The sequence below is a fragment of the Nannobrachium achirus genome (assembly GCF_963921795.1).
Source record: "Nannobrachium achirus genome assembly, chromosome: 18".
NCBI lineage: Eukaryota > Metazoa > Chordata > Actinopteri > Myctophiformes > Myctophidae > Nannobrachium > Nannobrachium achirus.
Genome location: NC_137825.1, coordinates 40,453,971 through 40,478,758, shown reverse-complemented (window position 1 = coordinate 40,478,758; position 24,788 = coordinate 40,453,971). Strand labels below are relative to the sequence as shown.

At 41.4% G+C, this 24,788-nt stretch overlaps 1 protein-coding gene across 4 annotated transcripts in view; it reads left to right on the top strand.

Annotated features, from left to right (window-relative positions):
* Positions 1-238: 238 nt before the first annotated feature.
* The window catches only part of exoc6 (exocyst complex component 6), a gene marked incomplete at its 5' end in the record, with an annotated part of 127,739 nt that continues 103,189 nt past the window's right edge, over positions 239-24,788 (top strand). For 2 of the 4 annotated variants that reach the window (XR_013963011.1, XM_080748094.1), the window contains one exon: positions 11,290-11,429. Coding sequence is in view for 2 of the 4 variants with exons in the window: in XM_080748094.1 (XP_080604220.1) it covers positions 11,290-11,429 (140 nt within the window). Of the gene's footprint in view, positions 251-11,289; positions 11,430-12,667; positions 12,779-24,788 lie in introns of those variants that run through there. The other 2 variants (XM_080748096.1, XM_080748095.1) reach the window with 2 other exon arrangements.

Genomic DNA, 24,788 nt, shown 5'->3' with positions numbered 1-24,788 from the left:
CCCAATGCAATGCTGTTTTATTTTCCAATTTGCTTCACTGAAGCCCCCATGCACCTTAATAAACCCCCTGCTCTAACACATACTTTCTTTCCTCCTCTGCCTGTCTCTCTCTCTCTCTCTCTCTCTCTCTCTCTCTCTCTCTCTCTCTCTCTCTCTCTCTCTCTAGTGCAGTGTGTAGACAGAGGACTCTTGTCAGCCATGCATGGAGTTGTGCAGTCAGCAGTGGGACCCCCAGAGGATTTGTCTATCAGTAAGTTCATATGTTCTCCTGTTTAAAAACAACAGGCTATCTGAAGACCACATGTCTGTCTGTTAGGGCGTACTACTGCACTGCTTTATATGTGTGTGTGTGTGTGTGTGTGTGTGTGTGTGTGTGTGTGTGTGTGTGTGTGTGTGTGTGTGTGTGTGTGTGCGTGTGCGCGTGTGCGTGTGCGTGTGTGTGTGTGTGTGTCGTCTCTCTTCCACTTCCTCATTCTAAGTGAATGCTCAACTCATTTCCCAATAATGACGGAGGGGAATAGTGCACACATACAACAAGGTACAAGACATTTCACTTTAGAAGAGGAAACCATGTGGGCTAAGCCCTGCTTCAGTCGCACTTTAAACATTAAAGCCTAAAGTCTCCGAAACATCAGATCTACAAGCTCAAAATAATGGTCGCAACTAAATGCGACCTACAGTCACAATGACAAAGACGTGTCAACTTAGTCTAAATAAGTTATTTTTGTGCCTAACTGCGACCGAAAGTAGTATCGATATGCGATGTTAAGGTGTTATTTGTGTGCCTAACTGTGACCGAAAGCAGTATCGATGTGATGTTAAGGTGTTATTTGTGTCAAGCTGTACATACAGTGCAGTACAGCAATGAGTCAGGCCTAAACCATGTTGCCAGATAAATATAGATGAGATTCTGTGTACTTAAACCGTATTTCACAGACAATATTATAGCTACAGCCCAACGACATATTTCACTGTTATTGTGTATAACAGTCCTCCTGGATCAAATGCATGCAACATGGATGTGTTTTGCCATTTGGAACATTAGAATGACATAAAGGAAGGCATACATTTTCGTTTCTATGCTTTAGATTAAAAAAAGAAAAAACAGACAGGGTTGGCCTTCAGCATGCAGGCATCAGTGCCTCTGCCTCTTGAAAGCTGTCCCCAGCAAAATGAGCTAGTATAGCATCGCACAACAGTTTAACCACTTTAAGCCTATGTTATACTACTTATATACAAGCTCACAATGCGTTGAAATGTGACGCTTTGTGAGCTCGATCTGCTATTTTGGAATATTTTGGAAAACTCAACATAAATCTTCTCTTCTTGGAGTGTATGTCACAAAATGTTTTCAGATGGGGGTCCGTGGCCTAATCAATGCATATCAATCTGTGAGTCCTTGATATGAAACTGCTGTTGAGAACCACTGGGTGCTGGCTGGTGGGAAGATAGTTGGTGACCTTTGTGGCTGAACTTAGTGACTCCTACTGGCACCTGTTCGGAAGTGTAGGGCAGTGGTTCTCAACCTTTTCAGGCCACGACTCCCAAAATAATCATATTTTAACTGGGGACCTCCCCCCCCCCCCCACCCTAACGAGCATTAAGAGTTGAGGCACTACATTTTGTATAAAACGGTTCTATTGTGAAAATAGCATACAGTATCTACATGCTCACAACGCCTTGCAACGCGAGGCGTTGTGAGCATGTAGATCTGCTATTTTCACAATTTCTGCCTCTAATATTTGACAATTTGGCCAATGATTAATTTGGCATTTCAGAGGTATTAAAATTCCTTAAATTGTCACTTTAGAAATGTTTAGATACCCTCTATAAACTTAAACTTTATGTTGGTTTGTTTACTGCTTAGAGAGAAAACAATGTTGCACAATGCACATTAGGTTAATCATCTGGGGGTCCCGACCCACAGGTTGAGAACCCCTGGTGTAGGGGGCATCAATGGTTGGGGGGAGAGGGAGGGGTATAGTGCAAACCTCTGTGAGCATTACGTTCTCCTATTGAAACTCCTCACTGTCAGTTGAAAATAAGCTATTGGTGACTCCATCCATGCGTATCAGAGGCAATGATGACTACGTTGGAGAGAAAATACAAATTAGAGTTGTCAAATGAAACAAAAACTATTCACAAGCTAATCTGTGTGTACTGTACGTACGTGGAATGTGACTAACAGCTGATTTGTCCAGAGTTCTACGATGACAGGACAAAGTGAAACCAGTGGGAGTAGAAGCTCAAGGGCTCTCTGTTTTGTTTCGAACATTTTTATATTTTTGTTCCATGAATTAAAAACAAAATGCAATGATTTTTTTTCTTTCAGTAGGCCTACTTTCATTAAGAAATCAAAGAAAAACCAAAGACACTCCATACATTAGAAAACAAAATGTTTAAGAAGCAGTGAAAATGTGTTTTCACTGTTTGGGTCCCGGGCAAACGTCTAATAATTTCTCTTTCGGGCGACGGGCTAAAAAGTTTGGGACCCACTGGTGTAGACTAAATGAAGCTTATCTGTGTTGGTTTAGTCGTGTACGTCAAGGAGCTGAGGAGCAACTTCCCCCTGTTTGTGCATCAGAATGAGGCCTGACACCACCTTGACCTTCCACTGTTGAGGAAGCAGAGCTGGAGATGTGCAGTTGTTGTGTACACATCTACTCTCACCAGGAGAGACACAGAGACAGACACTTGTGCACATTCGCGTGTGCGTGCACACACACACACACACACACACACACACACACACACACACACACACACACACACACACACACACACACACACACACACACACACACACACACACACACACAACACACACACACACACACACACACACACACACACACACACACACACACACACACACACGCACGTTGTATTAATATACTTGTGAGGAAATCAACATTTTAGGACGGCAACCTTTCGGGGGCAATTTTTAACCCAAAAACGAAACCAGATTTACAAGCAGATCTACAAGCTCACAATATGTCAGATCAGCCATGTTGTTGTGCGACACCCTCACGCAGCTACAGTAAGTATAAATAAGGCATCACTCTAACCCCTATCTAAAACAAATGTCTAATACTAATCCTAACTATATTTTCTTAATCAACCAATAAACCAAATCAAATCATAAAACAACCATTTCTCTTATGAGGACCAGGATAATTGTCCTCACAATATCTATTTCTCAAATCTGGCCCTCACAACTTAAGTAATGCAAGTAGGCTACACACATGCACACGCACACACAGAGGCGTCGCACCAAATTCTGGGCCCTTGGTGCAATGATTCACTGCGGGCCCCCATGAATGTTCTTCATAGGGGAAACTGGGAACACAGTATTTATTTTGTGCTTTAACTATTGAAAAATAGCAGTTTTCAACATTCACAGCGCAGCACTGAGCTTGTAGATCTGCTATTTAGAAACATCTTTCAAATCCTTCTAAGGGTTTTTTCAAAAAACTGTTTTTAATGTCAGTGGTGCTCAAACGTTTTCATGTGAAGGACCCCCAAAATTATATGTATTTGGCCACGGAACCCCATCTCAAAATATTCAGTTCCAGCGACGAGGGACCCCCCATAAGCAAAATTTGAGTTACAAATGTTCGCTTAAAAAATACATATATTAAAATATTTGCACACATTTTCACGACTTTTCAAATATAGCAGATCTACAAGCTATCTGCTATTTTTCAATAGCTAAAATATAAAGTAATGAAGGCCTTGTGTATCTGCTATTTTTCAATAGCTAAAATATAAAGTAATGAAGGCCCCTCCAGCTTGGGCCCTAGTAACTCAGTCCCACTTTTCCCCCCCTTGTGACGCCCCTGCGCGCACACACACACGCTTGTGCGTGCGTGTGATACAGACAGACTGTGATAGAGATGGAGACAGGGAGGAGAAGAAGGGAGAAGTGTGTGCACTTCCATCTTGACATGCCTCGTTCTTCTTATAGTACAATGTATCCACTTAAAGTAGACAGACGAGTGAACCAACAGGACCTGAGAGGGTTTTGTGTACTGAGCAGAAGTGAGTGTGTGTGTGTGTGTGTGTGTGTGGGGGGGGGGGGGGGGGGGGGGGGGAGGCTTATGAGAGCTACTCTTAGACCCTTCGGGGGTCCTTGCCTTGCTGAAGAGAGCTCTCCACAATGCCGTGAGTGAGAGAGTGACAGACAGACACAGAGAGAGAGGATGTAGTGCTCAGCATAATGGTTGATAAACAAACCTAAGTGAAACATGTCAGCCTAAATAATAACTAACGTTTTAATTTTGCTGACCTAAGAGATAGTTACCGACGCGGTCTGAGTGGATTCTTAAGCAGCCGAGTGTGTTTCAAATATCTTCTTGGTTCAACAGTTAAAATAAAACTATACATATGTATGGGAAGGACATTGGGCAAGTATGGCTTTAAAAAGCTGTGTCAGATTGTATTTTTTTAATGTGTGATGTTTGTAACCGATATAGGTGACCTTGAATTTTATTTTTACTACTGTCTTCTAAACTAATGATGATTTCATAATTGAAACCAATAAAAACAAAATAATCCTATAACCTATACAAACTGTAGTAAAATGTAACTAAAATGTATTAAGTTGTCAGTGATTAAATGGAAATCTAGATGTAAATACATTTTAGTGTATTAAACTGAGACACTTTTCTATTGCATGATCTCACAAACAGAAATGTCTTTTGACAAATTATTATAAATGCTGATGTACCTTATTTGTATAATTTCAGCAGGAGGTTGTGTTGGGAGGGTTTTAGATACACACCAGTAGATCTGAGGCTGTTCATCATGGAAAGGTTTGATAAAACCTGCTCTCACACCTGCTCTCTCTGGCTCCATCTACAGGTTCAAATCGGTCAGTGTTTGCGCTAAAGCCCATGATTGATCAACTATTCAAAGAAGGTTGCACAACTACAAGACATGTATGTAGAGAGAATACATTAATGGGGAACAAATAATTAAACATTAATATTTCAGTATCATCCAGTTTTTATTTGCCTTATGACAACATAATTCTTTAATAGATGTCAATGCCAGTGCCAGTGCCAGGGCGGCAGTGGCTCAGGGGTAGAGTTGCTATCTTATAACACGGAGGGTTCCCGAAGGGTTGCCAGTTCGATTCCGGGCTCCCCCAGAGTTAGTGTTGAAGAGTCCTTGAGCAAGAATCTGAACCACTAGTTGCTCCTGGTGAGCAGGTTGGTGCCTTGCATGGTTTCCTCCACCATCGGTGGGTGAATGTAATGCACAATCTCCGTAAAGTGCCTTGGATTAAGCCAAAGTTGCTATATAAATGCACGATTTACCATTTTGCCAGTGACAAATAACACATTTTGTTTTATAAAGGCAAATTAGGTTAAATTATAATGGGATATTGTATGTAACTGAAGTCTGTGGTTAAAATGATCCCTTTAAAATGCAGAAACCCCCAAGTGTTTTGGAAATTACATAACAAATACTTTAGCCTACTACTACAAATATTTGTATCTTAGAATATTAGAGGGCAAAGCCAATGTCTTGGCAGGACATTTGTGTCGCCTACTTTCCTGCCCAGTTTTGACAGGCTAGTCTGGGATTTAAACTGGCGACTCTGTAGTCACATACATCACTGTCCAATGTGTCCATAGATAAACTGGTCAAGCCAAGTAAACACATCTATCAGCTCCTCCAGAACATTATTTCCTAATTATCACCTTCCTTTGTACTCTTCAAAGCAAAGGCATATAGATTTTTAGTCAGCAAATAGACATGGCGACGCAGATAGACAGATACGCACACGGCACACGCACACGCACACGCACACGCACACGCACACACACACACACACACACACACACACACACACACACACACACACACACACACACACACACACACACACACTCGTAGTAACGTAATCTTGACCAAAATAAACAAATTAGGCCTAACCTCTTTTTTCATGCCCTGTTGCAATCATTTCAAATCATTTCCTATAGCCTCCTTTCCTAGTATGCATGGCTAAATTTCCTTGTAAACAGCTTCACAGTTGGCCAACTGAAAACATAATTTGCTGACCAGGAAATTAAACACTGACTTGTTGTAATGGTCTTAGATATAAATGTTAAGCCCCAGATACCTTTATCTTAAACTTAAAGAGTTTACTGTGGGTGTTTCTGACTCTGCCCCGGTCTCAACAGCAAAGAAAACCAGGCCATTGTCCACTGTAAATGTTAAATGATACATTTATATAGCGCCTTTATTCAAAGCACTTTACAATGGGCATTACATTCATCAGATTTTGTATTGTTTCAATACTTATATTAGCAGTTTGAAAACAGTACTGCAGTACAGTAAATTCAATTCAATTCAATTTATTATTATCTGCATGTATGTTATGTTCTAAATGAATCTGATGATTGCTGACTTAACAGATAAACAAGAACGTATACTGTCTGGGATGAATGACACACTATAGATGTAGGTTGTGAGGCAGTGGTCATGAACAACCTTTATCCGTTACGTATCTCTACGTTTCAGGATGTCCATCTGGGCTATTTTGTGTCTGCCAGCCGAAGCGTTGTTTTGAGTGTCATTTACAATTGAGGTCAATAGTTGTATAACGGAGTGTTGAAAGTGTGTTTCTTCGCTCGGACAGACACAGGAAGCTGGCAGGAAGCTGTCAGAGCGTGGACAGGAAGAGCACATGTAGAGAAGAATGGGCATGAATCGACCAGTTCAAGAGCGCTAACCCCATGGTCTGGTACCATATATCCTTTTCCCCTTAAGGGTGGGCTCACATTACCATTATGAGCGGAATGAGCCCTAAATTACCATGGATATGCATTCTTTAGCCGTCTATAGATTCCTTTTAGTTCCATGTCAAATCCTCAGTTTAGCTTGTAAGGGTCCATTTCCACTGAGTCGTGCAGAGTTGTAACTTTCTTCTTCTACCCCAGATTTGAACGTGGTCTCCTGCGCAAGCGCTGACATTTTTACCATTGAGCTAATAGAGCATCCCCTGCTTGATCAAGGGATAAATGTAATCTTTTTTTTTTAAGATTTGTTTTTGGGCTTTTTGCCTTTATTGGATAGGACAGTAGACTGACAGAAAATGGGGGAGAGACGGGGAGTGACATGCGGCAAAGGTCGCCCGGATCGGGAATCAAACCGGCAACGCAGACAGGCATTGATGCCGAAATGGCAATGCCAATATGGTATGCGCCTGGTCCACTAGGCCACCAGGCGCCCCGGGATAAATGTAATCTTGACCATCAGGTCAAGATTCTTGTCAGATCCTGTGTCTAGGTGTCACAATCTAAAGAACAGGAAGACAAAGTACAACCACCCCAATTGTATACTTTACCATACAGATACAAATTACCATTCATTCATTAAAAAGAAGTTACATAGTGCCAGTAGCACTCAGGACTTGAACAAAACCGGTGCGATAAGAAGTGTCCTGATTTTCAGCATTTTGAGAAGAATACAGAATACTGTATGGTACTGCATGGCTATTGACCTCTGTTGCAGGTCATGCCCTTTGTCACTGACATAATCCCTATAGTTAAAGCTGCTGAAATTCCATTGAAAATATCCCAAAGCAGTAAATAGAAGGAGCTCGCTGGGCAGTGAATGAGGATCCAATTCAGGGTATATATACGTATATGACCATGGAGAGCTGCAATACAGAGTGCACAGGTCATGAGTTAACTACAACATCATGACTCCAGAGCTTTCATTCATCTCGTTTCCTGTTTTCTCTTCCATCTTCCCCTCTTTCTTTCTCCTCTCTGATGTAACTCTATCGCTGCTGACAATGACTGTATCCGTCTGATAGGTGACCCTTCAAAATGTGTGTGTGTGACGTGTGTGTGTGTGTGTGTGTGTGTGTGTGTGTGTGTGTGTGTGTGTGTGTGTGTGTGTGTGTGTGTGTGTGTGTGTGTGTGTGTGTGTGTGTGTGTGTGTGTGTGTGTGTGTGTGTGTGCGCGCGCGACTGCATGTGTGTGAAGTAAAATTCCATCAGGCTGGCTGGCTGGCTATCCATTTAAATGTGCACCCGTCTCTCCATTGTGAACCCTCAAGCCATCTGCTTGGCCGTTACCAGACCTCTGACACATTTCCTTTACTGGTTTGTGCTTGTGTGTTTGTAGAGTCTGTGCGTGCGCGTGTGTGCGTCCGTGAGTGTGTGTGTGTGTGTGTGTGTGCATGCAATCACGACCCACTTCTTGTTTTTGTCGGGGGATAATAAGGAAACTCATAGTCGAGGCTTTTGTTGAGGGTTTATCGTTAACTACTACATCCACACTCCTAATGGGCCAATCCATTCTGAGAAGAATGGCAGGAAATAGAAAGTGGCTGTGTATGCTGGCTAAGGCCTGCGCTGCCACTTCAGATGTTCTGTCACATTATGTGGCAATTCTTCTTTGGTGACACTTATTTTTGACCTGCGCTTTCGGCTACCCGGCAGGCAGTATTGTATTGTAATTACTTTGAGGTCAATCCTGAACACTTTGAATTTCAAGTTTCATTAAAACATCAATATCTTAGGCTGGTTAGGCAGAATGCAATCTACGGTTAACAATTTTATGCGTTTTCCTATTCTTATCAAAAGATTTGTCAAACGGCAGATCTACAAGCACACAAAGCATTGCATTGTGACGTGAGCTTGTAGATCTGCTAGTTTCAAATTGCCAAAGTACAAAATATGGCTTGCTGTAATTTAAATTCAAGAGATTTTGTTTTAATCAGTACTGGTTTCCTTTTTTTAATCTTGGAGGTCAGAAGTCAAAATCTAGGGCAACAGTCTGGGTGATTTGTGGAGAGCCAGGAAATGTGAATGGCCTGTGATGGTAGAAAAGAAGTAAAATTACAGAAGATAATGACCTCTTGAAAACATCAGGTCTGGTGAAAAGCCCAGTCCTGACATTCTAACCACTTTATCCCTGTCATCCTTTTTTGGGCAAGTCATTATAGGCGGTGGTAAAAATAGAAGCAAAAAGCTAAAGTAGCAGATCTACAACTCAGATACAATGTGACACGTCACACATTGTGAGCTTGTAGATGAGCTATTTTTACCATTTTTGAAATAGAGCTTAAAGGAGTAGTTCACCCCAAAATGATTTTTGGTTTTTGTCACATTCCTAAGACAAAAATGTGATAACAATACATTTTCCCCCATTCATTCCGGATGGTGACCCGTTTCGAAACGGGTCACCATCCGGAATCAATGGGGGTAAATTTACTCGAATCAAATTTTTGTCTTAGGAATGTGACAAAAACCAAAAAATATTATTGAACTCTAGTCTCCATGGCATGACTAATCAATAGAAAAAAAATCATTTTGGGGTGAACTACTCCTTTAAGTGGTAAAAAACTTGCTCTTTCTTTTACAATAGAAATCATCGTTTGAATGTGTGGCCTAGTAAGGAAATGGACAGTCAGTTGGTATGCAGTCCCCTCCCTCAGCAAATCAGACTGAAGGTACCCACAAATCCAATGAACTAGTAAATGGTTTGTTCTGCGGAGAAACTCCCATGTGTGATGCTGTGTAATGTCTTAATGTGAAAAAGGTTGCAGAACATTTGGCCAATTTTGTGAGTTTGCTGCCCTCTAAAGGTTAATCTGACTAAAAGAGAAGAAAGGCCACTCTGGCTTGGCCGCTTCCCCTCTGGACTGGTCAATGGCTAGCAAGCTAGGGTCTTATTTAAATAACAAGCATTTAAAAAGGTTTGAAATGTTTATTTTCTCTTTCATGTTTTACATGATCTAAGTCACTGACAGTGAGGGAAAGGGGTGGGGAAAAGCTACACTAATAGGGAGGTAAAGTGGAATTGTCGCCAACAGCCACATCCGGTGCAAAGCTTAGATAGTGGGTTTTCCCCTCTATGGGAATCGGGAAACTATGGGACTGTAGTTTCCAAAACACAGCCATGTATCCTTGCATGTTTTTGCTCCTTAAGCAGAAAAATACAAGCAAATATTATACCACAATTTTACCACTATAGAAGCTCAACATAGGGGACAGGGCCAAGCTACACCAATGAGAACTCAACAGCACCCTTGGGGCAAATTCCATACAGCCAATTTAAGGCAAGGCAATGTCAATGATATTTGTATAGCACATTTAAACAACAAGGCGATTCAGTGTGCTTTACACAGAACATCAAGCAAAGGAAACAGAGTTGTATTAATAAGACATTAGGATGCATAAACCAAAATAAGTAAAAAATAATAGCAAATACTATTATAGTGCAGAAGAGAGAAAAAAAAAGAGAAAAGTAAGACCTGGAACATATTACTTTAACCATTATTTTATGCTTTAACTATTAAAAAATAGCAGATATACAAGCTCACAGCGCGGCACCGAGTGCACTTAAGGCGTCTAACTGGCATATTTATTACTTTTAATTCCAAGTAATAAGTAATGTACTATTATTAGCCTACTTTTTTAAGAGTAATCTGTAATAATTAACATATTACTCTCCAGCGTAATATTGCCCAACACATGAACCTCCACATACGTTACGATCTCTTTAATTGTACCAAACACTGCCACTCTTATTTCTTTTAAAACACAACTAAAGATCTTTCTTTTTGTCGATGCCTTTGACTGAGTTTTTTTTTCTCTTTTATCTTCTGCACTGAAACTGTACAATTTACTTATTTAGTTGCATCCTAATGTCATTATATAATTGTGTTTCCTTTGCTTGGTGTTCTGTGTAAATCAATGAAATGCCTTGTTGAAATGTGCTACCTGCCTTTCCTTGCTTTGCCTCCTGGTGGAACTCCTTTTCGTCAAGTGAAAAGAAGCAGGTGCTGATTCCAATATGTATTGACCCTCCTCAGGTCAACAGTGGGACAGTACACACTTGGCAACAACTAAAACATTTTAAACAAAATGTATAGTATATATATATATATATATATATACTTTTTTTTAACAAAAGTTTCAAAAACAAGAGGCTGTATGTCAACTAGCTCTTAGTTCTGTGACCATGCATGAAGCTGTACCAGTAGGCCTGGTTTTTACAGTATAGGCTGTCTTCTCCTGGTTTTGTATGAGACAATCTTTAACGCCATGTTGTTGAACTCCGTTTTGTTGGATACAAAGTTCTGTGAATCACAAGACTTCTGTTTCCTGTACTTGCTCTTTTTCTGCTGACCATAGCAGGTGCCCTGCCTGACCTGGAATTCACACACACTCACATGGGAGTTTCTATCTCTCTCTCACAGACCATTATGCACACAATAGTTTTATTCTCCTTGTAGGCTACACAGAACCAAGAGAGGAGAGAAATGGCTAAAGACAGAGTGAATGCTGCTTTACCGGATCCTCCCAGTCAAAGTGAAGAGGAGAACAAAGACGAAGAGAAGACTTACGCGAATATTTTCACTGAATTGGAATCAGTGGACTTACCTCTGGGAACCACCTTAAGGTAATTTCAAATATTCTGATTGGGAAAATGCAGACATCCTATAACACAACCACAGATATTAATGCATTCAAGAAACCAATTCACAAAATGCTTTTTAGTGGAAATGAAAGATCCTTGAATCATGGACAAAATGTAATCTTAATATTTTGTTGATTTCTGACGATTAAAAAAAAGCTCTTTTTGCTTGGTATGGTCACAGAATATACTATGTTCCTTTAACAGTGTTAACTAACGACAGCACCCTACAATAACTTGGTAGAATACGTTTAAAGTATGTATGTGTGTTGGGGGGGGGGGGGGGGGGTGAAGGGAGAAAATGTAATATTATTTTCTCAATATTATTTTTCAGTGCAATTTGAAGAGGAACATTTGGGAAATATGGGCATGTAATACAGAGATTTTTGAACGGATGTGTTTTTGGGTTGTGACAAAGTAAGGTATGGTGCCGTTCTGCTCTGACTAGGTCAGGAAGGTCATTTCACCACACACACGCACGTACACGCACGCACGCACGCACGCACGCACGCACGCACGCACACACGCACACACACACACACACACACACACACACACACACACACACACACACACACACACACACACACACACACACACCCTGATAATTAGTACACCAGTCGTTCTCAAACTTTACTATTTTAATGACCCCCAGTTTGACATGCATTAGGCTACGGACCCCCATTTAATGGCATTTCTATCTCTGGGACCCAATTTATATTTAAAATCAATGTTAATTTCACTCTGAGAGTGTACAATAGACCCGTCTATGTTAATTTCACTCTGAGAGTGTACAATAGACCCGTCTATTTGGTTCCACTTGTTGGCTACACTCTCTGAGTTGAGTGCATCTCTCCACTCCGACATGGGAGTGTCGCCACTCCGACAATAAGAAGTCAATTTCGGAGTGGCGACATGTCGGAATGGAGAGAGCCTCCCCTCTGGAGTTACATACCCATAAGGGTCCATTTGGGTTCTTAACTATCATTTTGCTGGGGACCCCCTGGACTCCCTCAAGGACCCCTGCCCTGGGGGTCCCGGGATCCCACTTTGAGACCACCACACTATCCTAAACATGACCCCAACTGTATTATTAGCAAGGGGCAGCGCGCCCCCTGTTGGCATCTCCTGGTACTCAACCTGTTCCCTCTGCAGCGTCTGTCCAGTGTCCGCACACACACAGAGCACACTCGCGCACGCCACACACGCACACGCACTCACATACACACAACCGTCATGGCGGAGAATGAAACCTTGGAGTGTATAACGGAGCACGAACGGATCTTACAGGAGATTGAGAGCACCGACACGGCGTGTGTCGGTCCCACTCTACGGTACGGACACGAACCCTAGTAACGTCAATGTAATGTAGACATTTACACCCTACAGCTACAGCACCAGCTGTTGGCTATAGTGTTAGCATCTCTAGCCAGTAGGCTACATTGTTAGGGTCCATAGAGTTGAGCCAAGAGGCTAGCTGACTGGCTAGCTACTAGCCTAGCTCTGGTGAGGTCCATAGCGTTAGAAGGAGTTCTCCTTAACGCTATGTCACCGATGAGCCCTTGCGCTCACAGCCTCGGTAGCGCAGGCTGCCCAGTCTCTCGTCTGTAGTCAAAATAAAACAATACACTTTCGCTACTCACCAAAACAAAGACTGTTCTAAGATGTTGAAAGCCTACTCTCCTCAGTGGGAACACTCCGAGCCCCCCACCTCACGTCTAAAACACACTTTGTGGCGAGAAAAGAAAATATTTCACCGGAAGCTTTAGCTACTCCACAGCGCCCTCTACAGATCTTGTCAATAGAAAATTCCTTTGACCAGATCTTGCCTTCCGGTGAAATATTTTCTTTTCTGGCTAAAATTTGTATTTTAGACTTGAGGTGGCGGGCTCAGAGTGTTCCCACTAAGGAAAGTAGGCGTTCAACTCCCCAAAGCCGTTTTTGTTTTTGTGAGTAGCAAAACAGTATTTTTTATTTTTTACTACAGACGGGAGGGTGCGCAGCATTTCCTGCGGCGCAAGGGCTCGTCGTTGACATAGCGTGAAGGAGAACTCCTTCTAACGCTATGGACCAGAGCTACTGTTAGCCATTGTTTGGCCCAAAATAAAGGCCACTATGTGACACAATGCCCGTGTACACATGATGCGACGTAGCTCTAACATAGTGCCCTGTGATGCAACAGCAGGTGACCCGTCAGAAATGTCAACATCATTAGTGGGTGGGGCTGTGTTGTTGTTATTATTAGCTGGCTATTGGTGGCTACTAATGTTAGCCATTTTAGCCACTGTGTAGAATTGTGTTTCTAGGCCACTGTTGGCTGTTAGGAGAGGAAACGACACGCTAGCATCTCCCCACAGGGTCATGTTTTGTCATGGTGTTGTGTCATAATCACGGTTGACAAAGAACTTGTTGGCAGTGAAATAGCATCATGTATCGTCCTATTCTTATCTGTGTACGTGTAGTAGATGGTCACATACATTAGCTGGGCAGGAAAACTAGCTACCAAGGCCTTACTAATCAATTGGGCTGGTAATGTAAAGATTGTGGCTTGACAAGCTCGTAAAGTGTTGAGTGTCAGAGAAAGTGGCAATGCTGAATGCATCATCTATTCAGTGTGCCCCGCAGGCAGCCTATTGTATCTTTCAGCAAACATACCAGAACTTACAAATCGTGTGCCCCAGGGATACTTGGTTTACTCAGTCTGTCAGACTTGTCACAACAAACCAAGAATGACAAACCCTTACCTGTTACGGCAGTTTGTAGCACTTAACTGAAAACCTTGGAGCACTCAGTCACGCATACCAATACATAATATATGTTTCACTACACATTACTTAATGCTTGGAACAGTCATTCTGAGAACATCTAAGATATTGTCCATGACAGGTGAGCTCTTTTGTGATGCATTCTCACATTAACAACATCAAGCGTGGGTAAAATCTGTGAACTGTTATCATCAGCTTGCCAAGTCAAGGTTATGAGAAACTACCGAGTACAGATCTAGTATTTGACTGCTGACATGGTTCACCTTCTGGCAGAGAATACAGCTAATGTCAAAGTCAGCGTGTCAATTATTAACTGCAGACTTGAGCTGTGTTCTCTCTTATTGATTGTAAGAAGTAAAATGCAGGAGTCTGTTTTAGGACTGTGTCGCCTAAAGACTTTGTGTGAGGAGGTTGTTGTGCCCAATGCCCATTATAGAATATCCATTACCTTTATGTACGAGACCACACAAATGCTCTAGGGCTTTTAAGCCGTGACATCATTTTGTAGTCAGACCTCCAAACAGATTTATTATCAATATCTGTCCCTCGCTATTTCAACAGATCCGAGACAAAAATAACGACTAAAGTATAATTCTACCACTTTCCTTAAAACAACAAAGAGAAGAAAAATTTGTAAATAGTAAAAATAGTAAAAAGATTCACGGGCGCTGGGGCCAAAAGTTCTCCTCTGCCTACAAAATGATGTCAGACTTAACAGCCCCATACTTTGTCGTACAGCGAAGTATAAATCAGTCTACTTAAAACAACAAAGAGAAGAAAAATTTGTAAATAGTAAAAATAGTAAAAAGATTCACGGGCGCTGGGGCCAAAAGTTCTCCTCTGCCTACAAAATGATGTCAGACTTAACAGCCCCATACTTTGTCGTACAGCGAAGTATAAATCAGTCTATCTACGAGTTTATAGATCGGCAAATAGCTGCGACATTAGAGTACCATGGAGCACAAATTCTGCATTATTCACATCCACACTTCAATGTCTGGCTGTGGCAGATTGTCTCGATGTTGGCACCTCCTGGCTGTGTGCAGTCTGGTGTGGCTATTTTAGTATGCATTGCCTGGAAGTTTAGGTCTGCAATTATACATACAGTACATGCTCGTTCAACTGAGTCTTGGCTGGTTATATGACCAGGGGGGACATCTCCAACAAATATTACACTGGAGTTGTGCTTGAATTCAGTGACTGTTGTCTGTCCACACAGCACAGATGGCAAACACACCTAAATAGCATATTCAATGTTTCCTCTGCATTCTTTTCACCGCGATGCAGCACCACAGCAAGAAAATCATAACACAGTTGGGAAAATGACATGACTTCACTTAACTAAAGTTCTCCTATGTGGCGTTCCACGTGGCATTAAGTAGTCATGTTTTCCTGTTGCTGGTCCAGTAGTCTTTTATATTGCTGTTTAAACAAGGCTGTCCCAGATCACAGATTTTCAACAGTGTCATATTATTGATTGAGCTGCTTTCTCTTTGGTTTGTGTATTGTACAACATGGAATGGAATTATGAGAAATAGCATACAAATCCCCCCAATTAGACTCTCTCAGTGGGTGAGAGATGGGCTACACTACTGCAGTTTTGGCTATTGCCTCTCTGCTTTAATTTTGTTCTTTTTATCACACTTGGCTTTTTACCAGTGTTTATGTTTGATTTGTACTTAACTCAGTTGTAAGGCCTGGTGGGTTTGTCAACAGCTTTTCTTTTCAGATGATTTAAAATGTACTGTGGGCTCATTGTGTTGTGTGAATTGGGCATAGTTATAACTGGGGACTACATTTATGTTTTAGCTACAACAACAATGTGCATAACACTTACACCATATAAAAACAAACACTTGTAGTGTTAATCTGCTCTTCCGGGATTTTGGATTGGTTACAGTTGTGACACAGGAACCAGATTTGTTTTGCTTTTCTTTTCCAGATCTCTTGAATATTGTGAACTGATATATTTGTTTGTCTTTGGTGTTCAGTTCAAAAAAGATTCTGTTGCAAAAACACACTTGCTATCAGAACACACAACATTTTGTAAACCAACTTGAATCTGCCTGTTAAAGTCTATCACAATGGGGCTTTAAAAAGGTATCATGAGTTTACTAGTCTTTACATTTAAAATGGTTGTGCCTAAAAATGGCCTTACATTGTATTTCCAGTCACATTTGTGCAAGTCAGGCCGACCTCTGCACCAGTGCCTGATTTGCTAAACAAAAGCTGGGTTTCTAGTTTCTACAGCATTATAAGTGGTGCATATGGAAATGGTGAAAGAGAGAGAGAGGCAGCAGGACTGTGTGGATCAGAGGGAGAGAGAGAGAGAGGCTGTGTCTTTCCCTTCCTATCCAGTCTACAGGAAACACCTGCTCTACACCCCCCCCCCCCCCCCTCTGTCACACCCTCTCTCTTCCTCTTGTTCCAGGATAACACTATGTAGCCTTACTAGCCTACAGCGTGATCTGTTTAAGAGAGATGGACAGACCTTGTCTCATCATGTTTCTCTTTGCCTTTCTTTATCATGCTCTTGCTTCTGTTCCACCATTTATGTTTCTCCATTCCCTCTGAATTTCTCTCTCTCTCTCTCTCTCTCTCTCTCTCTCTCTCTCTCTCTCTCTCTCTCTCTCATATTATGTCACCATACTCTTTCTCATAATATGTCACCATATTCCATTCCTTGGTCATTTCAAATGCATTATCTACTAGTTTACAAGCCCATCCACAAGTTCTGTTCTCTAGGTCTGTCATTAAAGAGCTCATGTGGCATATCTATTTTGGTGCTGTCTCTAGATGTGTCTCTGTGACCTCTAGTTAACCATAGGATATCCAAATTCGCCCCCGCAAGGTAGAATTAACTCCCACTCACGATAATGGCAAGATTATATCTATTCCTCTCCTGTTTTTGCTCACTGTCTAATTTCTTCAGAAATTCATTGAAACCTCTAAATGGCATTAACCATTCACATTATCAGGATGGTTAAAGTAGCAGTTTGGTTTGTTTTACATATCATTGGAATACATATCATTGGCTTCAGGAAATGCACAACGAGAGCAGGGTTTCCCCCAGGAAAGTTGTTAGGCCCCTATCTTCTGACTGTCCAGCTTTTTGTAGTGAGTTACGTGGCTCACTTGTAGTTTCATGTCACTGGTTTCCATTGAAAATTTGGTTTGTTTTACATAATCATTTGTTACATATCATTGGCTTCAGGAAATGCACAACGAGAGCAGGGTTTCCCCCAGGAAAGTTGTTAGGCCCCTATCTTCTGACTGTCCAGCTTTTGATTTGTAGTAGTGAGTTAAGTGGCTCACTTGTAGTTTCATGTCACTGATTTCCATTAAAAATTTCTTGTAATATACCTGTTGTTTTGTCTCCTGTAGCACGAATGCAGCATAAAACTCAGGACTGGGAGGGCAATGTGCCCAACCACGCTTACGTTTGTGTTACTTACACACTGCTAAAGTTTATATCAAAAATAATACTTGCTGACAAGATGTGGTTCTAATAGCACAGTAACAAGGTTATTCAGTCTACTACAAGAAGTGATGGCGTCGGTGTAATAGCTAGTGATAGCTAGCTTGTGTGTTGGACATCACTCCATGTATAATGAGGGCGAAGAACACTAATATCAATTATCAAACCTATAACTCTAATTAAACATTTAAAACATACATTTACAGTGACGTCATTACGTGCGCGTCACGCGTCTCTGACGCATTCACGTTGCCTAGAGACGCATTTACGTCAGTGTCCTTGGGTCCCACGGACGCATTGCCTCCATTGGAGTCCACGTTAAAATAATTTACCACGTCGCGAAATTTTTTTTTTTTTAAAAAGTCCACAGACGCCACCATTGTTCATGGGTGAAGGCATGCTACTTTACCCTACGTTAACACAAATGAAATCCGCGTAGAAAGTCTTAAAACAGACGATAAAACTAACAACAGTCTGTGTTTTGAATCCACGACGCCATTTTGTGCGCCACTGAATAGTCACAGAATTGAATGGGTGCCTGAGTTTTAGCGTAGCACCGGGCCGCTCTCTGACCATAGTGGCACAGCGTGTTAGGTGACACACCAAAAAGGGTTCCCCCACAGGACGTGTATGGCAGGGCTCGGCGCAGAAACGTGACGTCACGTCTCTACACTGCAGCTCAATGCTCACTGCTCAGACAGCGACCCGCCTCCTTTCCCCTCCATTCAATAACAAACAACTGGATATACAGTACACGCGCTATTGTTTATAGATGTGGTGGTGGACATTGGACAACGTGTTAGAAGCCACACAGGTCTTCATTGCGTCTTTACAACAATAGCGACGATTAACGTTGTGGTGAACATGGTCAAATAACCTTTATTGGCTCAACTACAACACGGAGGAAGCAAGCTAGCCTAGCATGTATGCTATCTGAGACAGTATGTATGTAGCCTAGGCTGCCTAACTGTTTGATTGATTATAGTGTTTTCGTGGCGGCGCCGTCCCTTTGGTGGTCCGCCGGGGCAGCGGACTACCGCGGCCGCCTGTGCCTTGCCCTCCCGCATCCATAGAGGGGCGGCACGTCCCTCTAGGATCAACCGTTCAAAACAAAAGTAGCCGATCTACAAGCAACCCAATCCACTGTTTTTGACCCAGTCCACTGATTCTCTGTACAGCAGAGCAAACACAAGCATGGCATTTCCCCCATTCCATAGAAGCAGTAACAGTACAAACAGGAGACATCATGATCTCACTGAGAAGATCCATATATTATCGATGTATATAAAATAACAGGTGGCTGACTGGCTGTTGATTATGAAGACTCGGTAAAAGCTTCTATCTGCGCCCCCAAGTGGTCAACATCCGATATTACCGGTTCGGTATAAAAACAATCAAACACATGACTATTTGGAAGTATTAAAATTGTAAGATTTGGAATTGTGGTTCATTTCTTTCAGACACATTTCTACGTAACATGAACATAACCATATAATAACCAATTCAAGTTAAATGCTGCACTTTGTCAAAAATGACATGCCGCGTAGAATTTTTGTGGGACCCATAAAATATCCCTGGGACTCATCCGAAAGACCCTTCGTGGGTCCCGGGGACTCATTACATTAAAAACCTATTAACATCACTGCATTTAAAAACAACTTTTAACTGAAGCTTAGGTCCGACAGGGAGTCACTGTGCTACTCCTCCCTGGCTGATGGGCACCACCCCAGCCTGTAGAAGCTGCAGTGACAAAGATCACCCTCCCCACCCAGTATTCATAGCGTTTGTTTGGATACCAACCTCCCCTGTACTTTATGGTGGTGGACAATGGACAGGCACTTTACGCCTGTGCCACCCCAGCACTTGTGTCCCCTATAACAGCAGATAACAGCAGAATTTTACTTGTACCTAAATTGATATGACTGAAATTGTATATTGTGTGTAGCCTGCTAGTGTACTTGTTTTGACCCAGGCAATCCTTTCCGATACTGGATGTGTAATTGGGGTATATTGCACGTAAATATCAATTTATCATCTAAAATGTTCAGTGTCTGTCCCCTAAAAATCTAGCCTATCTCACCCAAAGTTAAAACTGTGGTTGATCGTATTAGAACTCATGATTTCTTCAACGCATTTAAAGTGCAGAGCATTTAGGCCAGGGTCTGTTTTGGCCTAATTGGTGACATTCATGATCATTCACTAAAATTGTTTGCTCGTTGTAATCATTTTGGTAGGTAGGTACCCCAGTAACACCAAACCCTCAGAAGCATACAGTGTCATAGTGTCCAAACTAAAAGATGTCCAAGAAATCATCCGTAATTATAACGTAACCTCTTCAAATATGTGTTGTTTAGCTTGTTAGCATTATAGCTAATTATTTGGGACACATGCAATAATTAACCAGTTTCCTGTGATATGTTCTTCTTGACCATGTGCTGACCACAGGGATTGTATCTCTCATTGTGGATTTTCCGTTGATATGTAAAACTAGACAGCTGCTGTCACCTTCAGTTTGAGTGATGAAATGAGAGTTTGAGATGGTTATCAAAATAGGGGAACAGTCCAAGAGCCAGCAAAAAACATAACATTTGCGTATCCTGAATATCCAAATAGACAGTAGACACACCTAAAGATGCCGTAACTGTAGAAAATCTAACATTCTATCTAGGGATGGTCCGATCAGGTTTTTGAGCGGTGGTCACAACGCTCCTATACGTGGCCGTGTGTGTGGGTCTGTCTGTCTGTCTGTCTGTCTGTATGTCTGTCTCCGTGTCCGTAGCCTGCAGTAACCTTTTCTGACCACACATGTTAAGGGAGGGGCGCTGTTGCACACACACACACACACATACACACACACACACACACACACACACACACACACACACACACACACACACACACACACCACCGCTCAGTTCACACGAGTGTGATTTTTTGGAACCGATCATCGAGCACCGATCACAAAAGTTTGATCACCCGATACCGATCAATCACCGATCCGATCAAGTTATTATTTATATTTTCTAAATGTTAATGTTTTAACTTTAATTCATTCATTCACTCATGAATTCATTTATATATTTGCCTTATAGTTATTTACCAGCATTACTATGTATTTATTATCATAGCAGTAACTAATTATTCCTTCAGCACTGTGGAAATCAATACCCCAAAATGGCCTCAAGTGGGCATACTGAACAGCTGGTTGATCGGATGCACCGATCGGATCGGATCGGTGAATTTACCTTTTGATCTAAACCACCGATTATCGCCGATCACGCTTTGATCGGCCCGATCCGATCCATTGCCGATTGATCGGTAATATCTCTATCCCTGCAACAACTGCTGTTGGCACAGAGCCAGGTAGAATGCATGGCTCAGTGGTGTCTGACAGACAGAAACATGGAGTTTTGTCTTATTTTTATAATTGAGTACCTGAGACGAAAAACAGTCTTAAGTCCATATTTTAAAATTTTGAATATAGATATTTTTTTATTTACCAGTCTGTAAACCAATGCCAAAAACAATGTTTTAATCTGTTAAATTATTAATGCACTCACCCCTCATTTTGTTGAATTAGATATTTTTACTTAACTCATATATGTTAGGAAGTATTAGACATAATACTTTCCATGAAAAGTGGAAAAACTAGTAATAAGTCCTTACAAGCAATATTCAGCAAACCAAGGGAGCAGATAACATTAAAACTGACAATTGAACAAAATGAGGGGGGAGTGCATTAACAATTTAACAGATTAAAAATGACTAGTTTGTGATTTACAGTCTGGTAAATCAAAAAATATCTATATTAAAAAAATAATAATAATAATTTTTTATAATCAAATCTTTTATTGAGTTTAAAAAAATAATCTAATATGGACTTAAACTGTTATTCCTATCAGGTACTCAATTATTTATTTCCATTTTTAAGCATGGAACCTGTATAACATCTTGGCCACTGCATACTTCAGGGTTCCCACGGTCATGAAATTCCTGGAAATATTTTGAAATTAGAAAAATATTTTTCCAGTACTGGAAAAGTGTTGGAATTTATCAAGGGTCCTGGAAGGTCCTGGAAAAAATAGCTATGCATTGTCTTTGGTTATTGATTTTGCTAATACCTCTGAAATTACAAATTAAACATGGGCCAAATTGTCAAATATTAGAGGCAGAAATTGTGAAAATAGCCAATCTACATGCTCACAACGCCTCGCGTTGCGAGGCGTTGTGAGCATGTAGATCGGCTATTTTCACAATAGAACAGTGTTATACAAAATTCCTCAACTCTTAGTGCTCGTCAGGGTGCCGGGTCCCCAGTAAAAATATGATTATTTCGGGGGTCATGGCCTGAAAAGGTTGAGAACCACTGGCATACACTACCTTTGGGCATTGCGCATAGGAGTAAGCGTGTTAGCCTGTTATTGAGCTGAATTATTGTTATATAGTCCTGGAAATTGGGTTAAATATTCTGGAAATATTCTGTGTGTGTGTGTGTGTGTGTGTGTGTGTGTGTGTAGATCAACACTTGGCATGCATGTACCTGAAATTCATTTAAAGAAGAAAATAAGACATTTTATGTCAAAATAAAATATGCTTATAAAATAATAATAATACAACTTTATTTATATACAGTAGCACCTTTTTAAACTATGTTACAAAGTGTTTTTTAATTTAGGAACCTTTAGTAGCGCCAAATCAGAGGACCTCAGGCGACGGACAGGCACATGGGGTTATGGGTATATGAACTGCATTCATTAATAACCTCCAAACGGCGCGCGCACACACACACACACACACACACACACACACACACACACACACACACACACACACACACACACACACACACACACACACACACACAGAGGGCTGTCACGATTATGGCATTTCATTTGACATTTAATTACCACTCAAATATAGTGATTAATGATTTGATTGAATTTCTGTCATTGAACATTGGAACATTATGAATAAAAATTACATCTGTTGGGCTTTTAGGCTTTGTAAGGTGCACAAGGCAGGCACATGACAAATAACTTCGGTAATTTAATAATAACCAGTAAGGCGCCTAAGGGCGAAAAGCGTCCTAAAGGGTGAGGTCTCGCAAGACCGAATTCGCACAGGACGGATTGTGATTCGAGTTGCGGTTGGTTGTTTAAGTTGGACCAAATGTGGACAAAATGTTTTCCCAAATATGGATATGACTGACATCATGTCTTATGTTATAGAGTCTGTAGTATAGACCACAAGAGTATAACACGAAAAAACGAAATCTCTTACTTAGGATTTATCCTTGAAGCTAATCTTTCCAAGTGAAAAGATGACCTCTAAAGTAATAAATAAAATCAACCAACGAACCCGTTTCCTACAGAGGATCGCCCCAATGGTCAATTTCAACACACTGAAGACCATAGCTGGTGCAATAATCCAGCCCCTCTTTGACTACGGAGTCCACGTATGGTATCGTGACGCCCCACAAGCCCTGAAAACTAAACTCCAAACAGCCCAAAATAAACTAATTAGGGTCCTGCTTAACCTTCCCTATCAGACTCACCTCACCGCTACTCACCAGTTAAGAGTGGGGTGGCTCAGAGTAGATGACAGAGTACAGCAACTTGCAATGGGCCTGGTGTACAAGATACACTACACCACTATGATACCCAAGTACAAAAAATACTTTATAAACATTAAGGATGTCCATAATTACAACACCAGAGGCAGCGCCACAGATCACTTTCAACCCAGAGTCAAAACCAACAAAGGGTCAAACTCTTTTTTCTGCTATACCACCAAAATGTGGAAAGCCTTACCAAAGGCCATAAAGGAGTGTGGATCACTAGCATCCTTTAAAATTGCCCTGAAAAACCATTTACAGGCAGCAGCCGTTCGCAACTGGTAAAAAAAACTAACCTAGCCCAACCCTAGCCTCCTCTGCCCCTTCATTGTATATACTTACTGTTTGTTTAGACCATTTTTTTTGTTCTCTCATTTTTCTTTTCTTTACATATCTACTGCATAGTACTGTGTACTGTTCTGTTCTATGCTGTATCCTACTGACTCACCTGCCAGTGAGGAGCCTCCACCAGGAGGACGTAGAGCCGTCGTCCTACTCCTCCCGCCCAACACTCCCTGCTGACAGGTGCCGCCCCAGCCTGTGGGAATACATGCAATGACCAGTATCACCCTCCCTGTCCAGCTTCCCTCCCCCGAACACGGACCAATTGTGTTCGCACAGACGCCCGACATAGTCCGTTGCACCACAGGGGATTCGAACCCACAACCTTCCGTGGTGGTGGGCAGCGACTTTACCACTGCCACCGAGCGCCGTGCAAGGACCGAATATGATGTCACAATGTGATGTCACAACAACGTGATGTCATAGGTCAGCTATGGGGCTGTTAACACATTGAATGCCAAGGTTTCTGGAAATTAGTCAATAGCCCCAGCCACCATTGACTCCCCATTCATTTTGAGACCATACATAACTGTACTTTTTTGAAGTATTATATGAACTGCGAACACATGCAGATACACTTTAGGGTGTATTCTTTCATGTTGCAAAGAATTGAGTTCACAGATAGTTCCATTTTGAATATAAGTGCATGTGAAAATAAAAAAAACGCTCATAAATCTTGCCTCTCAAATGAGGTTCTGAGATAATCGCATTTAAAGGTTTATTTTATGTACAGAACTGTTTGTACTGTGTCAATCTCAACTTGGCACATATCAGAATAATCGGTAGGATGTTTACTTTACTGTTGACTTTACCGTTAGTCAAAATATTATTCGCCTGTGGAGTTATGGGCTTATCTATAGGGTTAGGGTTAATCAAAATAGAACTGTGTTATGTGGTACTTTCAGCATTTCCAAGGCTAAAACTCCTGTTATGGGTCATGATTTATTTTTTCTAGGCAGCTGCATGCTTTCTAGGCAGCTGCATGCTTTATTTACAGATATTTTGATGTTCACATCGTCAACCTACAATATTCCATGTAATATTGTTTCACAGAAATGGATGTCAGAGAAAAACACATGTTTTGTATATATTGTGCCAGTAAGTAATTTCAACTAGGACTATTTGCAAATGTGATACCTGTTTTG